Source organism: Asterias amurensis, chromosome 5 (genome assembly GCF_032118995.1).
Source record: "Asterias amurensis chromosome 5, ASM3211899v1".
Taxonomy (NCBI): Eukaryota; Metazoa; Echinodermata; class Asteroidea; order Forcipulatida; family Asteriidae; genus Asterias; species Asterias amurensis.
Window position 1 is genome coordinate 24,672,240 of NC_092652.1, and position 18,218 is coordinate 24,690,457.

Consider the following 18,218-nt stretch of genomic DNA (forward strand, 5'->3'; position numbering starts at 1 on the left):
CTGAGCTAGCCTTTGGTTAGAGGCAGTTCAAATCCTATGGTTTAGCAGCTGTCGTATTTTAAATGTTGTGGGTTCAAATCCCCACCCGAGTGATATGCCTGTATTTTCTTCACGGGACTTGGGAAAGTACTAAGTTTACAGTGCTTTATACATATCGGTGTATGGGTAAAAGCCAAATCCTATTCCTTATCCCTGATATAAATCAATTAGGCCACATTAAAAAAAAGTGTTGATCGTCCTTTTTTTTTTGCGGATGGGGGAGGGAGGGAGTTTTTTTTTTATTGGCATGCCAAATATGAAATCAAGAATAAAGAAATCATCACAATCACTATAAAACAGAGGGTTTGTGTGTTTTTGATGTTTTCAATAGTTTAAAAATAAATAGTAAAAATTTAACTCCTAGATGACATTTTCTGTATTTTTTTTCAAACAACTAGGCACAGTGTAGCCCAAGTAAATATTTGAAGAATTGTTCTTGCTTTGCCAACATTAATAAAAACCTTCTTTAAACATCTTTTCAAACCTGTACATTTTGCAAAAAACATCAGCTGAAAAGGTTTTTTATGATAAAAAAAAAAAAAAAAAAAAAAATAAATGGAGTCGGGGGGGGGGGGGGGGGTTCTAAACGGTCGGGCGGGGGCGATCAAAAAATTTTTTTTTCATGTGGCCTTATTGTTTGTTTATTTTGTAACATTTTCTAATCATTTTCACAGGTTCCCAGTTGACTTCAATGGTACCCGTATTCAAGCCACTGTATGCACACTGGATGCCAACGTTTCCAACCCAACACCGTCTGTCAAACGGAAAGGCGCTAAGCTGGATATTATGGCTTAACAATAAGGTAATTTTGCAGGATGCTTGCTACCATTATCATCTTTATACAAGTAGACTTTTGGATGAAAATTACCGTCTTACATGGCCCACTTATTAGCAACAAGGTATTCAAGAGGATTAAACAAACAGAAACATTACAATACAAGTTTTTAAATTCTTTTAAAACCAATATATATAGTGCATTTCACAGCCACTGCCAATTACCTCCGTGGCAAGACCAGAACTCTAACCCTCACTCGGAAGATAAAAAACTACCGGGGGGGGGGGGGGGGGGGATTTCACAAAGAGTTAAGACTAGTCTTATCTCTAGTAAGGATGAGTTACTTAAGACCAGCCGTATGTTTTTAATATCTCCTAGGACTAGTCCTAACTAACTCTCTGTGAAATCGACCTCTGAGCTCTTAACCACTCGGCCACATCATGTGTTGAACATGTTTCAGAAATGATTTGCGTTGCCTTCCTGTTACATGTATACCAATGTTTTTAAGCTATTTTTTAAAAATCTCGGTTACAGGGTTGTCTTCAATATGGAGTTAGTTTAATGGCCCAAGAGAAGTGTGATAGATGAAGTTTCACAAGAAGTTGACAGAACGGATTGAAGAGAACAAGATAAGTACTACTAATGCAACTCCGGTTACAGCGTGTATGTGTGTGTGTGTGGTGTACAGTACATAATGAGTACCACCTCAGTGTGAGATTAACAAGTGATCCCTCAATTATTTCCTTCAATGGCCAAAGTTTTTCAGGCGTTTTTTGTTGCCGGATAATTTCAAACCATGTGCCTAGAAATTTTTCGACATTTCATCAGTATGTTGAATCAAATTGATCAAACTGCCAAAGTTCCGAAACGGAGAAAAGATGGCGAATTGGTTATAAGTGTGATGAGGAATTTGTAATTGTAAACTAACAGAAATTTAACTCCTACTTAACAAATGAAATGACAAAATTGCCTGTACCCGTTGTAATGGAGTTTACTTTAATATCAATCACAGAAGTGGTATAGTCCACTAAAAACAGATATTGATTTTTGAAGTCGCCGATTTTGTGCCTATTTTTTGAGGGGATGTTATTTATATGCGATCAACCAATGCAGAGATCAATGTATGTGTAATCATGTTATGAAAGCTACTAAAACATTCCATTCTTCACTGGGACTGCTTCGTATGTTTTCACTAACTATCATTTAAAGGTACTACTTAAGGAATATGTCTGTCTTAATGTTTATGATTGAATCATGCAAAAGCTGCCCAAAATTATTTAAGATTTCCAATAGCCAAGACTTTTATGAGATGGTGTAGCAAGGTTGCTACTATCAGGGCCCACTTTCATAAAGCCTGTAAGCAAAAAAAAATCGCTAAGTAGAGGAAAATCTAAAAACAGGTTACCAGCCAACATTCCATGAAGTTCACATTGTTGCGACTGGTGCCCAACTAGTTGTTTGCTTAGCAAAGAAATTGGTTAAGCAGTATTTTCTGCTAAACAGCTTTATGAAATTGGGCCCAGCTCTGAATGAATACCATTGGTGTGTTTCAGAGATGTGTTTTCATGGCTCCAGCTGGCGGTCTCAGAAAATTGTTACTCTGTCAAAGTACTACTGCTCCACTTGCCTTTCTCAAAATATAATTTTGGGAATTAGGCCTTTTTGTCATGGAAAAGCCACCCAGCCCCTGGTCAATATTGGTTGTCACTGCACGTTCTGCACTCAGCTGGGTTGAATAATATTGAGCAATGAGCGGGGGGGGGGGGGGGGCATTTTTGGCCCATGCATTTTGACCTGGATTATAGCAATGATTTAATTCCCCTATTAAACAATGATCAATTATGTGCTAGCATTCAGTACTTGTGTATATATTTATACATAAATGTAGGTTTATGTAGTAAATGTGATATCTTAATTTATACAACTATATATCTGTGTCTTCCATTGTGTTGTTAAAGGAGAGATTGTTTATTCACTCTTTAGAGGATTTGTTTTCTTTAGATGTAAATTACATTACAGTATGACATTCCAGAATGGACTCAACTTTTTCTCATTCAGAGTGGGGGAACATAAACCATTTAGAGAAGCCATAAACAGCCTGTACCTAACCACAAACAACAGCTCCAAAAAGCTCCACAAAGTTTCTCCTGAAGACGAGCAGAGTATACTGTTCGAAACATCAAGACCCAACCGGCTCTTTTCAGAGCCAACACACACCCTAAGAGATTTACACATGGTTGTACCCGCAAGTTTACTATTTATTTATAGTTTCTTCTTATACATGTAGCTCCAAAAAGGCTTAAGTTTGGACCCATTTCCAATCATCCCAGAAGGACGTTCGCTAAAGGTCATTCTTAAGGTCATCTTCTAAATTGAAAACTTCCCATGGCATACTGTAAATATCAAACAAATTCTCTTTCATATAATAATAAATAATAATAACCAAATTTATAGAGCGCCTTTTCCAAAGGGATAATGCAACCAAAAACCCAAAAGAGAATAAAGAATAACCCAAAAGAGAATAAAGAATAACCCAAAAGAGAATAAAGAATAACCCAAAAGAGAATAAAGAATAACCCAAAAGAGAATAAAGAATAACCCAAAAGAGAATGAAGAATAACCCAAAAGAGAATAAAGAATAACCCAAAAGAGAATAAAGAATAACCCAAAAGAGAACAAAGAATAGTAAGCAAAAATACAAAAAGTGACAGATTCAAAAACACTTTAGATGGAATGTTTAAACAAATGTGTTTTTAAAAGTCCTTTAAACTGTTCTACAGAACAAGCGTTCCAGATATTTGTTGGGAGTGAGTTCCAGTTGCGGGGACCAGCGATGGAGAATGCATGTTTTTTTTTGAGCTCCAAGGCCTGCTTGTTTTTTGTGGGTTTTTTTTCTCACTCTGGTCTTGTACATAAATGTCTGGTCCAGTAAACGTTTTGAGGAACTTGCTCTGCGATCTTGTGGATTTTTCTCTCAAATTCGCACTCGGCTTAACTCTCAGTACAGTATACTAGAACTATGGTTATTAATATTATTTAGGGTCTTAAGGCCCGGTCCCACTGCAGCGATAACGACGCCAAGAGAATGCATTCTATTGGTTGAATGAGCGTGTGTGTATTCTGCGTGTAGCAATTCAACCAATAGAATGCGTTCTCTTAGCGTCGTTCTCAGTATCGTTCTCGTTATCGCTGCTTTGGGACCGGGCCTTTAGAGTGAAGTTATTTAAGTCTGTAAATTATTGCAAATTGTAAGTTTTTTCGCTGATTGTAAAGTGTGATTTATATAACTGGGTGAATTTTATGTTAATATATATACCTATCATGAAAAACAAAATAATAGTACATAAATAAATTTGTTTCTTTCTTTGTAATTTATGAGTGATTTGTTTGGACAAGTACTTGAAATCTGGTTCAACCAAAATGTACTGAGATATAAAAAAAATTAATCATATTTTCTATAGTATAATTATGTTTTATATTCACAAAATTAATTGCTAACTAATGTTTAGGTGAAAACTATTTCTGTTCTTTTCTGATTCAACCCTTTTTCCTTTCTTCATTTTTCTCCTATTCTGATGACCTTTTTACTAATTGATTAGTTAATTAGTTAGTTTAGTGGATCAATCAGTCTTCTACTGCCAATTTGAAACTCACAGCATTGGCAACGATGTCTCACTGTGTGTGTATACAGCCGCCGATTTCACCAAACTCTTCCGAACTTAATCACAGGATAGGATGCATTAAACCCATCCTAAGTTTGGTGAACTCGATCCTAGGATTTAATCCTAAGTTAGGACGAGTTACTCGTCCCTACTCTGATTAATCTTAGTGTTTCGTGAAATCGGCTGCAGGGTGATTATTAATACATACATGTACAACACCAAAGACCAAAGTAATGCACAATGCTAGCCAATATGGAGCAAACAAATGAACTGCAGATAACAAACAAATATGCATAGTCTTTAAGAATTAAGAAGTCACTTTAGGTTTTCTACATGTATTTGTTTTTCCTTAAGAACCCTCCTACTGCCTGACCAGTCAATATTATCCAATGTGGTGTTTTAAAGACACTGGACACTATTGGTAGTTGTCAAAGACCAGTCTACTCACTTGGTGTGTCTCAACATATGCATGAAATAACAAACCTGTGAAAATTTGAGCTAAATTGGTCGCAGAAGTTGCGAGATAATAATGATAGAAAAAACACCCTTGTCACACGAAGTTGTGTGCTTTCAGATGCTTGATTTCGAGACCTCCAAATCTAATTCTGAGGTCTCAAAATCAAAATCGTGGAAAATTACTTCTTTCTCGAAAACTCTGTTAATTCAGAGGGAGCTGTTTCTCACAATGTTTTATACCATCAACCTCTCCCCATTACCCGTTACCAAGTAAGATTTTATGCTAATAATTATTTTGAATAATTACCAATAGTGTCCACTGCCTTTAACTGGTAGATAAATGCCAGCAATATGATATGTAGAGAACACATCTACACTATACAAATGATTTTATTGATTCCCATCATAATGTTTTCTCATGCAAACCATTCCCAATAAATATCCTTTCCCCAAGCGCCTTACTCAAGTTTGCCAAATTTTTCTTTCAGAGAACCGGAAGTACTAATCTTGTAGAAATATGCAAGTTAATACTTTCAGTACTTTACTAATAATAACCCCAAGCTATGTGAAAAATTATATTAACCAAAGCTTTTACCTAAACAGGGACAGTATACTATTTCATTAAGTTTTCTCTTTCGTTTAAAAATGTCATAATCTTAAAAACACTTCGTGTGACAAGGGTGTTTTCTTCTTTCATTATTATCTCGCAACTTCGACGACCAATTGAGCTCAAATTTTCACAGGTTAGTTATTTTATGCATATGTTGAGATACACCAACTGTGGAGGCTAGTCTTTGACAATTACCAATAGTGTCCACTGCCTTTAAGTGTGATCGGCCATTTCCTCTTTTTTTTTTGCTATTAGGAAGTTGCATGTATGAAATATACTGTATGAATTGAACACACTGCTGTGTGTATAAATGTATTATACAGATTCGGTAAGGATAAACGACATTGTCTAGTTGTAGTCTGATGCACTTATTGCAAAGTTCATACTAGAACCATTTTTTTTCTGTGAAATATTTCCCTGTGAAATGAAGTCGTAGTTAAAAAAACTGTACCTGAAGCCTAATGGACCAAAAACACACACAAAAAAACGCAAAAGCTTATTTTCGGTTGTCACAACCCAAGTTTAGGATAATGTGTCAACAGGCTGAAAATTGTTCATTGACCGTCACTTTTTTTTTCTAGACACATACAACAGATTAAGCCTGCGTTAAGTTAGCTCTTTAATGTGTATTGGTTGAGCACACAGAACATGAACACTGTCTGTGACTACATTTTTTTTTTTTTTTTTTTTTGCAAGTCACCAGACACACAAGGCCTGAAGGCCACTTCAAGGTGTGGGCTACAATTATTTTTGTCCTGAGGCCATTGCCACCTACTCCTAGGGCTGAAACAGGGTTACCCCTTTTACAGTCCATACGGATGTAGGCTTGGGTATCATCAGTCCGCTCTACCAGTCCTGTATTATACCTTTTATGAAAGTTATTGGACCGATTACACTGTGTGTGTTAAAGCCATTGGACACTTTCGGTAAACAGTATTGTCCAAAGGCCCACACTTCGTGTATCACAACTGATATATAAAATAACAAACCTGTGAAAATTTGGGCTCAGTCATCGGATGAGGGGGAAAATAACAGGAAAACCCACCCTTGTTTCCGCATGTTTCGCCGTGTCATGACATGTGTTTACTATAATCCGTAATTCTCATTGTCGAGAATTGATAATTGTTTTAATGTTTTCTCAAAAAGTAAAGCATTTCATGGAATAATATTTCAAGAGTAAGTCTTTCACCATTTCCTTCTGTAAACCCTGTAAGCTTTGTAAATTTGTGAACTTTTATTTCTTTTTCTGTTCCGAAAGTGTATAATGGCTTTAACTTTAACAAGAGTTCATGAATGATCACACTGTTTCCATACAATTGAACCAGACTAACGCACAACTTTTAACACCAAATCTGACCTTTTTGTACCACAGTACAATATATTATGTGGTTTACCTAATGCATATTTTGTCGTTGCTGTATTGTTTTATCAAAGAAACTGTTGGTTTTGTGGGATAGCTTTAAAATGATATTCAAGTAACAGTAGCGCGATACACCGTATTCAAGGATCATTGTAATGGTTTTACTTGTTCATAATTTTGATCCAAATAATCAGACATTTGTTGTTACGAGGCCTTCAAGTGTAGTGTAACTTATTTATAATGTACTTGTATCAATCGTAAGATTTCATTTGAGTCTACATTTTCTTCTGGTTTGACTATTTATTTTGAGTGGCATTATTTAGGACTGTGGTAAAACAAGTAGCATACAGGGCAAACTTGGGTTAACAGCACATTATTAATGCTGGGAATTCACCAAGGAACAAAGTTACACACACATTGTTTTGCTGATGTGTTTCTCCATGTTGTTGTTTGTATCTATCAAACGATCTGGGCCCAATGTCATGGCTCTGCTTACCGTCAAGATCTAGCTCTGTAATCGAAGAAAGCCCAAGCACAAGCAAAATTTCCCTGCTCCCGGAAGTGCCGATTCTTTGCTTTCTGTACTGAGCCATGAAACTGGGCTCTTATTGCTTGATCACTCATTAACTGCTAATTAAAATCATGAATGTATTATGTGTGCCTAACATAATTTCTTTTTCTTTTTCTGTATTATATAAACTTGAATTGTACAATACATTGCCCTCAATCGTATGTGCCCATTGATATTAATAAATGATGCATCATTTCTAATGTTATGGATATTAAACATTCGCTTTTGAAAGACAAATATTTGAAATGTTTTGTGTTCTCTTATTGACTAGATTATGACCTTTGACCCATGGCTATGTGGGTGTGGCCAGATGATAAGCGATTCAATCGTCACACTGAGGCTGGTAAATTGTCAAAGATTTGTGGGTTGTCACTCAGGAGTTTGTATTTTGTAATATAACATGTATGTTTGGGCTTTGGTGTAAGTTGTAATTAGGGTTAGGGTTGTGTATACATTGAGGTACGAGTTAGCAGATTTTTACCCCTTTGTGATTTTTTCAATATAGTTTGGCCGAAATTTGATGAAATTTGATGCTGGACTTATGATTGTGATTTTTCAATATTTGGCCGAAATTTGATGAAAATGCTGGACTTACCCCTTGTGATTTTTTCATTTTTGTAATGAAATTAGATACAAATGATGGACTTACCCCTTGTGATTTGTTCAATATTTGACCAAATTTGATTAGAATGCTGGACTTACCCCTTGTTTTTTTTTCATTTTTTGTACCAACATTTGATAAAAATGCTGGACTTGCCCCTTGTGATTTTTTATTTTTTTGTACCAAAATTTGATAAAAATGCTGGACTTACCCCTTGTGATTTTTTCAATATTTTACCCAAACTTGAATAAAATGCTGGATTACCCCTTGTGGTTTTTTTCCATTTTTGTACCAAAATTTGATGAACATGCTGGACTTACCCCTTACCAAATTTGATAAAAATGCTGGACTTACTCCTTGTGATTTTTTCATTTGTTTGTACAACAATTTGATAAAAATGCTGGACTTGCCCCTTGTGATTTTTTATTTTTTGTACAAAAATTTGATAAAAATACTGGACTAACCCCATGTGATTTTTTCAATATTTTACCAACATTGAATACAAATGCTAGACTTACATCTTGTGATTTTTTTCATTTTTGTATTAAAATTTGATAAAAATGCTGGATTTGCTTGTGATTTTTCCCTCCAATATCAGTATCAGGCCTGAAATTGGGGGTTACACAGTATATTTGTGCTTGAACACATTTGCTACTGGACTTCGTTCACTTTTATTTTTGCTCATAATTTACAAAAACTGATTAAAATTAAAACCCTGGACTTGTTGAACTACATTAACAATACAATGATTGTTATATAAAAAACCTAAAATGGATTCCAGTGAATTAGAGAGAAGTTAAAATTCAGTCGACAATCTGTTTGGTCCATGTTGGTTTAATAGCTACACAAACAGATAGAAGATGATCTTTGTACACATATTATTGATTAAGTTGCACTTATATTCTTGTTTTGCGTAATCTAACACACGCTTTATTCATAATCAGATGTTGAAATTAAAACAAGGCGTACGATTCAGTTAAGCAGTGTTACTTGATATAACCTTACAAAACTCAAACATGTACAGGATTTGAACTAGCAATTTAAAAAATACCATAAACTTTTTATCAATAGTACAAATATTAATTTAATCAGCGTTAATTCTTTCTTAATTACATGATTTGTTCATTGTTTGTTTGTATCAAATTTACAATTTATTGCATTCATTTTGTCCAATCAGTTAACACCAAGGAAAGACACTCTATTTTTGTTTGTGGCCTGACTTTGAATACGCTACAAGGTATTAAATAAAAACATTGATTGTCATAAATAAAACGGAAGTTTACGAAAGCACCGTATTAAAAAAGAAGGTGTATTTAGTTCAATGCTACAGTTTCTTAATTCAAACAATTGGAGAATGCACGATATAATATCAAAATGGAGGACTGAAAATGAGGGTTTTCATCAATAATTCAAATTAATTTCCATCGTAGAAAACTCCACCTAACTACATGTGAATGGCTGATTAAAGGCAATGGACACTATTGGTAATTACTTAAAATAATTATTGGCATAAAACCTTACTTGGTGACAAGTAATGGGGAGAGGTTGATGGTATAGAACATTGTGAGAAACGGCTCCCTCTGAAGTGCCATAGTTTTAAGACGTAATATTCCACGAATTTGATTTCGAGACCTCATTTAGAACTTGAGGTCTCGAAATCAACCATCTAAACGCACACAACTTCGTGTGACAAGGGTGTTTTTTTCTTTCATTATTATCTCGCAAGTTCGATGACCGATTGAGCTAAAATTTTCACAGGTTAGTTATTTTATGCATATGTTGAGATACACCAACTGTGAAAGCTAGTCTTTGACAATTACCAATAGTGTCCACTGCCTTTAACTCAAGGAACAAAACTAGCTGCTTTAAAATGAAACGGAACAAAAAGCCATCCTACATTTTAAATAAATACGTCAAAAATATCATGTACATGTACATCTTATTGGCTAGTAACAACTCGATATACACATTTCAGAACAACATTTAAAAAGGAAAAATTGCAGGAAGGGAATTAAGCTAAGTTTTTTTGGTAGTCTATTTAATAAAGGCAAGATGGTTTTAAAAACTTATAAACTTCAACTTTGGATGGTATGAAACATTCATTCCTATATGAAGCAAGGCAGACAATGCTAGACTCTCAGCCAATGAATGCGTTGCAATACCTAAGTTATGAATATTCATAAATGGATGCTGGTGAAAATATCACCAGTGACTTGATTGTTGGTACTCTTAGGAAGCCCCAAAACGTCAGAAGGTAATTTTTTTCGCAACATGTCAACGGGGAATTTTCATCTAAACATGGTTTTTCCTTCAACTATCACCAGCCGTCACAGCCGAAGCAAATTTAAACCAAATGCACTGGCGAGGGCGGTATGCATTTAACATGTCACCTTTCTACAGCGTCAACCAATGGTCAGCTTATGAGAGAGACAAAAGTCGGCCACTGTGCATTCACAGAGAACATTATTTAGCAATCTAGCACTACCATTATTGTACATCTTACACTATTTACATATGTTCAGCTTATAAAAAATGGATTAATTTACTGTTAAGAAACAACTAACTGGGTGAAATAAATGAAACACTTTGCAATAGAAACAGTTTAGGGACTTTAAAGAAAACTTTGTTTTTATAGCTTTGTATACCCATGTGTTAATTGGATGGAAACCATATGACTTAGAGATCACATGACTTGGAAATCACATGACTTGGAAACCATGTGACTAGAAAACCACATGACTTGTGATTGAAGGCTTATATGTTTTTAAATATACTTACAGACTATGTACTCCATACGTACACATGTAAGCCATTTTACAACACCCTGTACATAGAATATAGCTTGTGATTGGTTTAGGTGCATCACATGACATGTCTTGTTTTTATTTAGAAAGCTGTGTCAATCAAAAGGCAGCTGCGAAGTTAGAAACCCAACTACACAAAACTCTATTTTCAATTCTTTTGACAGTAATACTGCAGCAAAACGTTCATTTGTCATTTGCAAACAGTTTTGTCCATTTGATCTATTCTTGTTCCAAATTAAATAATACAGTGGGATCAGTTTACATAACACTAACCATCATATTCTATGAACAATTATACACACTAAACATTAAAAAATAACTTTGTTGTTGAGATTGCATAGTACCAGCCTATCCATTAATTGCAATTCTACTGACTTTTACGGAATCCTTCTCACTGTATTTACTTCCGAATCCTTTTTAGCTTTCTCAAAAAAAAAACAATTTTTAAAATTTTTTATTGATCATTTCTGAAAATTCATTAGATAATTACATTTTTAGGGTGAATCTTTTGATTTTATGCACAGAAATAGGACCAAGAAAACTCTGCTTGAGTCATTACAGTCAACTCTTGTTATTTTATTTGTTTAAATAATGTCTTCATGAGATATCGCCAAGTATCACAAGGCCGAATGCTACTTCAAGGTGAGGGCTACACTGATTTGGGCTGTCAAACCAAATTAATTGCCACCATGAGCAACGCCTGGGACTGAAACAGGGTTACCCCTTCACAGTCTAAATTCTTGCTGACCTGTGAAATATGCTTACGCTTAAGCAAATTTTCAGATATAGGTAGCATGAAAGTTTGCTTACGGTTTAAGCATGAATTTGTCCCCAGGGGACAGCGTGTAGTCAAGCTCAACGTTCTCCTGGCTTTATTTCTATGCTTCACCTTTGACCTTCATAATGAAAGTTCAAAGTACAGTAATATTTACAGGTGGTGTAGAATCTGTGCAGAAAAATCCTGAAAGAGGAAATCGGTCAAATTGAGTGTTTTTTTCCTCTCTTTTTTGTCACAAGTGGTTATATAATGTATATACATCCTATTAAACGATCACGCAGTGAAAAAACACCCAGGACGTTTTTTTCGATATGGAAAAAAACAACTTGATGGACGTGAAAATGGAAACTTTGTCCACCGTTTGAACTCGTTGGTACACCCCTTTATCAAGATGCCACTGTGTCACTCTATCTTGCGGATAAACTGCATTTTTCTACAACCTTTCAAGTACAGTGTCCTTCTTTTTCCTTTTTTTTTCAAGATTTTTTAATATATATATATATTTAAAAAAATACCACAAAAGTTTGTACACAAATGAAAGAAAGAGCAAAATAATTTACAAAAAACCTTGGTTTGTGATTTGATGGTGTCATCAGAGATCTACCTCCCCGTTGTATTTCTTTTTAGCATTGTCGTCCCAGTAGAGGGAATAATCGGCTGCATGTTGGTATTTTCTCTTCTCTTCCTCCTTCCGTCTTGCTGTACGACTGAAAAGAAAAAATCATCAAGATTAAGATATTTATTTCTTTAAATAAAAGTTCCATCTCCCTTTAGGTGATCCCTCTGTTACCGCTTCGTAAAGGTGTATCGAAAAGTTGGGTGTAATCCCTGGCCATCAACACATACTGTCAGCGGTTGATTTATCCTAAGAGAGGTTTGCGATAACACCATGTTTTTGTTTAGTCGTGTGTTTTAGAACCAACACTAGTAAACAAAAGAGATATCCACACGGTGCTTTGCAAACCTCTCTTAGGCCACATAAAAAGAAAAATTGTTGATCGTCCCCGCCCAACTGTTCAAAACCCCCCGACCCATTTTTTTTTTCCATGTCTGGATATCTCATTTTACTTTTACTGCCCAGATTTTTCAGCTGATATTTTTTTTCAAAATATACAGGTTTGAAAAGATGTTTAAAGAGGGTTGGCAAAGCAAGAACAATTCTTCAAATATTTACTTGGGCTACACTGTGCTTAGTTGTTTGAAAAAGTCATCTAGGAGTTAAATTTAGATCAGTATGATCTTTTGTCAATTCAGTAATCTGTAAAGTGGCAACAATATCTTAACAACTTCCTGAATATGATTTTAGAGGATCTGAGACCATCAGAGTTAATGACCTTATTTTTTAATTGCAAGAACAGATACACTGAAAAAATTATGTTTTCTTGTATCAATGACCAAATAAATAATGATGATAATAACAACAATGAAAAGGAAAGTTAGTTTAACTTGTTTTGCATAAACTAAATTTTGTGTACACATGCCCTCACCCCGTGAAAGTGAGTAGCTTTTAATACTTACCAGCCATAAACGACAGCTACAACAATGATAATAACTAGGATTAGAAGTCCAACACAGCCTACTACAGCATAACCCCAAGGTGGTATTGTTTCTGTAGAGAAGGAAACAAAATCATAACTTATCAAAGAGGTTTAACAAAGAAAAAGAAAAAAAAAGAAAAAAACAACAAACCAGAAGGTGTTGTTGATAAGGATTGCACAATTATTGGTCCAAACAGATTTTAATCTTACCAAAGAATCCTTTAGATCTTGTGTTTTCAGCGTCTTTCTGGATGGTATCATTCTCTGTAGTAGTCGCTTGATTGCCTTGATTAGCACTCACACTCTGGTCTGGTGTCCTATGTTCTCCCCCGCCATCTTGCTGCATTGTCCATGATTTATCTATGCACTTGATCAGGAGACCTGTTGATTCACTGTTAACACAAGCCAGATAGGAATGTCACAAAAAAGTGCCAATTTATTTTTTTTTTTTGATGCCAAATATGAAATCAAGAATAAAGAAATCATCACAATCACTATAAAACAGAGGGTTTGTGTGTTTTTGATGTTTTCAATAGTTTTGTCAAACAAAATTAACTCCTAGATGACATTTTCTGTAAACTTTTTGAAACTTTCTGAAAAACCTTCTTAAAACATCTTTTCAAACCTGTACATTTTGAAAAAAATATCAGCTGAAAAATCTGGGCAGTAAAAGTATAAAGAGATATCTAGACATGGGAAAAAAAGAAAAGAAAAAATAATGGGGTCGGGGGGTTTTGAACGGTCAGGCAGGGACGATCAACAATTTTTTTTTAATGTGGCCTAAGGGAAATAATCTAGAGAAATTCTTACCTAAATTTTGGTGAGTACCCTTTCTTGCACTGACACACATTGTCTTCACTGCAGAATGAAACCTGCGTGTCACACTCTGGTAGACATACTACTGATATACTGGGCTTGGTGTCACTCGTACAGGGACCTAGCAAATCAAAGAATATTAGATATAATAAAAATATATATAGGATTTCAGATATACTAAGAAATTGAGTAATATTTTGCTTGAAAGATATTAAACAGGGTTGGAGGAGCTGACAAAAAGGTTGCAAACAGCGTTTTTTGTGATCAACCACTACAACCATATGTCATAACCAACGATGAGATACTACAGAAAACCAAGAATAAAAGGAGGAAGTCAAGGCAAGATGTTGGAAATGGAATGATAACTGCCACTTTATGGCGTTCTGAAGGCAGGAGGAAAGTAGGACATCTTAAAAACAATGTGGAGACCAACTGTAGAGAAACAGAGGATGGCGTTTGGATGGCGATCCTGGGATGGAGCCAAGTCTGTATCCAGAGACAGAGTGCAGTGGAGAGGAACCTTGCAGCCTTATGGGGCATTTTGCTCAAAGAGGATAGATGAGGTAATCACATTGTCCTTATTTTTGGTTGTAACAACAAAACCCAGCTCTCGCATTTTAGGAGTTTTCAGATAGTTCTCTGAATATGAGTTCATTTTAGAGGGAGAAATTCACAAAAGGGGATTTATAGTATGAACATAATCAGTAAGCTTTAAGACTGAATTTAGACAATGAAGTTTTTCATTCTTTCTGATCCTTTATAATACCTTTAATTATAGCAGTAAAATATTTTAAGCTTCACGAGTTCATGATTTAGGATCCAGTTAAAAATATCTAGTGATGTTAACAACTCACCTGTTACATTGAGACCATCTGACCTTTGACACCAAACTTCTCGTTTGCCTTTCTTCCAGGGACTTGTATGCCACGTAAACTCATGACAAGTTTCACCTGATGAGAAACAATAAATAATAATATTAATAATACACAGGTTTTATATAGCGCATCGGACAACAGTCTCAACACGCCTAAAGGCACTGGACACTATTGGTGATTACTCAACATAAATGTAAGCATAAAAACTTACTTGGTAACGAGCAATGGAGAGCTGTTGATAGTTTAAAACATTGTGAGAAACGGTTCCTTCAGAAGTAGCGTTAAGTAACTTCTGACTAAAATATTTGAATTGAATTCGAGACCTCTGAGATCTCTAATTCAAGCATCAGAAAGCACACATTTCAAATTTTCACAGGTTTGTTGTTTTATGCATAATTGTTGAAATACACCAAGTGAGAAGACTGGTCTTTGATGCCTTTAACAAGGAAAATTAATACAAGATACAAAAAAAATATACAAAATGTAACAACAGGAAGCATAAAGTAAGCATAAAAACACTGCTTGTAATAGTCAATCCAATTAAACACACTGAAGTGCTGTTGGTGTTTCTCCTAAAATAGTCTGGTGCTGTTGTACAGTTATGTCCCATTCTGTATTACCTTGGCATGGTCTGAACTCCATCTCATCTGATGGACATCCAACATCAGGTCCCAATGCAGCTCGAGATCTCACCTCTATTCCCTCATTACCTAAAACAAAACAAAAAAACAGATATTTATTTGGAAGTAATTTTGGAGGCACACTTTTATTAATACAAAAAATACAAAAATGCGTAGGATTTTAAACTTAGCACAATGGGAGTATAATTAGGGAAGGAGCCACTCAGAATAATCAAATTTAAAAAATATATATTAACAAACGAAAAAGGAGAAAAACAAATACCAGCTTGCCAAGATCGACAATTTAAATTATGATTAAACTTACAAAGTTGTTTGTTTAAAGCCATTTGACACTTTCGGTAAACAGTATTGTCCAAGGCCCACACTTCGTGTATCACAACTTCTGTATAAAATAACAAACCTGTGAAAATTTAGGCTCGATCGGTCATCGGAGTCGGGAGAAAATTATGAGAAAACCCAGCCTTGTTTCTGCATGTTTCGCCGTGTTATGACATGTGTTTAAAATAAATCCCTAATTCTCGATATCGAGAATTGATATTGTTTTAATGTTTTCTCAAAAAGTAAAGCATTTCATGGAATAATATTTCAAGAGAAGTCTTTCACTTTTACCTTCTGTAAACCCTGTAAGTTATTTGTAAATCTGTGAACTTTTTTTTTTTTTCTGTTCCGAAAGGGTCCAATGGCTTTAAAGGCAGTGGACACTATTGGTAATTACTCAAAATAATTATTAGCATAAAACCTGTCTTGGTGACAAGTAATGGGGAGAGGTTGATGGTATAAAACATTGTGAAAAACGGCTCCCTCTGAAGTGCCATAGTTTTTGAGAAAGAAGTAATTTTCCACGAATTTGATTTTGAGAGCTCAGATTTAGAACTTAAGGTCTCAAAATCAACCATCTAAACGCACACCATTTTTTGTGAGAAGGGTGTTTTTTTTCTTTCATTATTATCTCGCAAGTTCGACGACCGATTGAGCTCAACTTTTCACAGGTTAGTTATTTTATGCATATGTTGAGATACACCAACTGTGAGGGCTAGTCTGTGAAGGCTTTTACCAATAGTGTCCACTGCCTTTAAGCCAGAAAAAGTCATAGAAAACTACTGATGTTTGAGACCTTTGATGTCTACTTCATTTAAGGCAGTACTTTGTTCTTCATTGGATAGATTATATTCTGAAGCCATTCAATATATACAATTTAAATTTGTGGTGGGTGGGTGGTTCAAACCATCTTCAAATAAAAATAATTTTTCTTTTTATATTCACTAAGGTTGGCGCTAGCACCATGTGTAAATCTCTTTTGAGTGGTGTTTTGTTCTGATGAGAGAAACCGGTGGTTGATGACTCTGGTTCAACCACTAGTTTGTTTTGTTTAAAGAAGGATTTGAAGTAGGAAGTGTAAACTGTCAAGCCACACAGACCTTTAAACCGTGGTTTCAGTTTCCTATTGTACTAGGAAGGAAGGAAAAAACAGTTGAAGGAAATCAGCTGAACAATTGACAAGTTGCATGACAGTGTCTATTCCTGGTTTCAATTCCCAGGTCGCAATTACCAGGAATCAGTATCAATATTGTGTTTTTGTCCCAAAGTTAGGGTCAAGTTGACCCATAAATCGGTCGGTATGAGCGCAGGGCCCAATTTCATAGAGCTGCTTAAAGCCATTGGACCCTTTCGGTACAGAAAAAAAAAAAAAGTTCACAGATTTACAAATAATTTACAGGGTTTACAGAAGGTAATGGTGAAAGACTTCTCTTAAAATATTGTTCCATGAAATGCTTTACTTTTTGAGAAAACAGTAAAACAATATCAATTCTCGTTAACGAGAATTACGGAATTATTTTAAACACATGTCATCACACGGCGAAACGCGCGGATACAAGGGTGGGTTTTCCCGTTATTTTCTCCCGACTCCGATGACCGATTAAGCCCAAATTTTCACAGGTTTGTTATTTGATATAGAAGTTGTGATACACGAAGTGTGGGCCTAGGACAATACTGTTTACCGAAAGGGTCCAATGGCTTTAAGCACAACAAACTTATGCTTAGCAGAATAGGGTTACAAGCTAAAATACAATGTAACATCTATAACTGACGTCCATTAAATATTGCTCAGCAGATACAGTTTAAGCAAATCTTTCCTGCTGAAGCAGCTCTGTGAAATTGGGCCCTGATTTGAACAATTCTAAATCGGAAAAAAAAGCTGCTGAAACGATTGCAGAGTTATTTACCGATGGGTCTTGATTGTAGACAGGATATATAGCAATCACTCCAGCTACTCCACATTGTGTGTTGACATTCACTGGGACAAGGGATGGTACATACACGCTCTCTCTGTAACAAACAGGATAATAATAATGATAATAATATTGGCTTTTTATATATTGCGTTTATCCGTCACTCAGTGATGCTTAAGGAACACCAGGAACACCCCTTCTCTTTCTGATAAGTGCATGTTTTTTTTTTTTACGTGCATTACACAACACACAGGACCAGCGGCTTTCTGTCAAATCCAAAGGACGAAGCATCATGGTTAAGTGTCTTGCTTAAAGGACACAGGTATCACGTCACCTCTGGGACTCAAACCCACACCTTGCTGATCAGAAACACCAGAATTTGAATCCCGTGCCCTTTTAATTATCGCTAGGCCATAACACGCGACAGGATGTCATACTGTTAGCTTAACGTTGGCCAACAA

The 18,218-nt window shown here is 35.4% G+C and overlaps 2 protein-coding genes across 8 annotated transcripts in view; one reads left to right on the forward strand and one right to left on the reverse strand.

Annotated features, from left to right (window-relative positions):
* Positions 1–2,565, forward strand: part of LOC139937571 (unconventional myosin-Ia-like) — a 36,248-nt gene extending 33,683 nt beyond the window's left edge. The window contains 2 exon segments of the mRNA XM_071932777.1: positions 714–841; positions 1,349–2,565. Of these exon segments, the coding sequence (XP_071788878.1) occupies positions 714–834 (121 nt within the window). The 3' untranslated portion in view covers positions 835–841; positions 1,349–2,565.
* Positions 2,566–8,761: 6,196 nt separating this feature from the next.
* LOC139937048 (thrombospondin type-1 domain-containing protein 7A-like) overlaps positions 8,762–18,218 on the reverse strand; it is a 228,683-nt gene continuing 219,226 nt past the window's right edge. For all 7 annotated transcript variants that reach the window (XM_071932020.1, XM_071932016.1, XM_071932019.1 and 4 more), the window contains 7 exons: positions 17,752–17,854; positions 15,506–15,595; positions 14,865–14,960; positions 14,005–14,131; positions 13,405–13,586; positions 13,175–13,265; positions 8,762–12,363 (listed from right to left, as the gene is read on the reverse strand). In XM_071932020.1, coding sequence (XP_071788121.1) covers positions 12,249–12,363; positions 13,175–13,265; positions 13,405–13,586; positions 14,005–14,131; positions 14,865–14,960; positions 15,506–15,595; positions 17,752–17,854 — 804 coding nt within the window. In that variant the 3' untranslated portion in view covers positions 8,762–12,248. The remainder of the gene's footprint in view (positions 12,364–13,174; positions 13,266–13,404; positions 13,587–14,004; positions 14,132–14,864; positions 14,961–15,505; positions 15,596–17,751; positions 17,855–18,218) is intronic.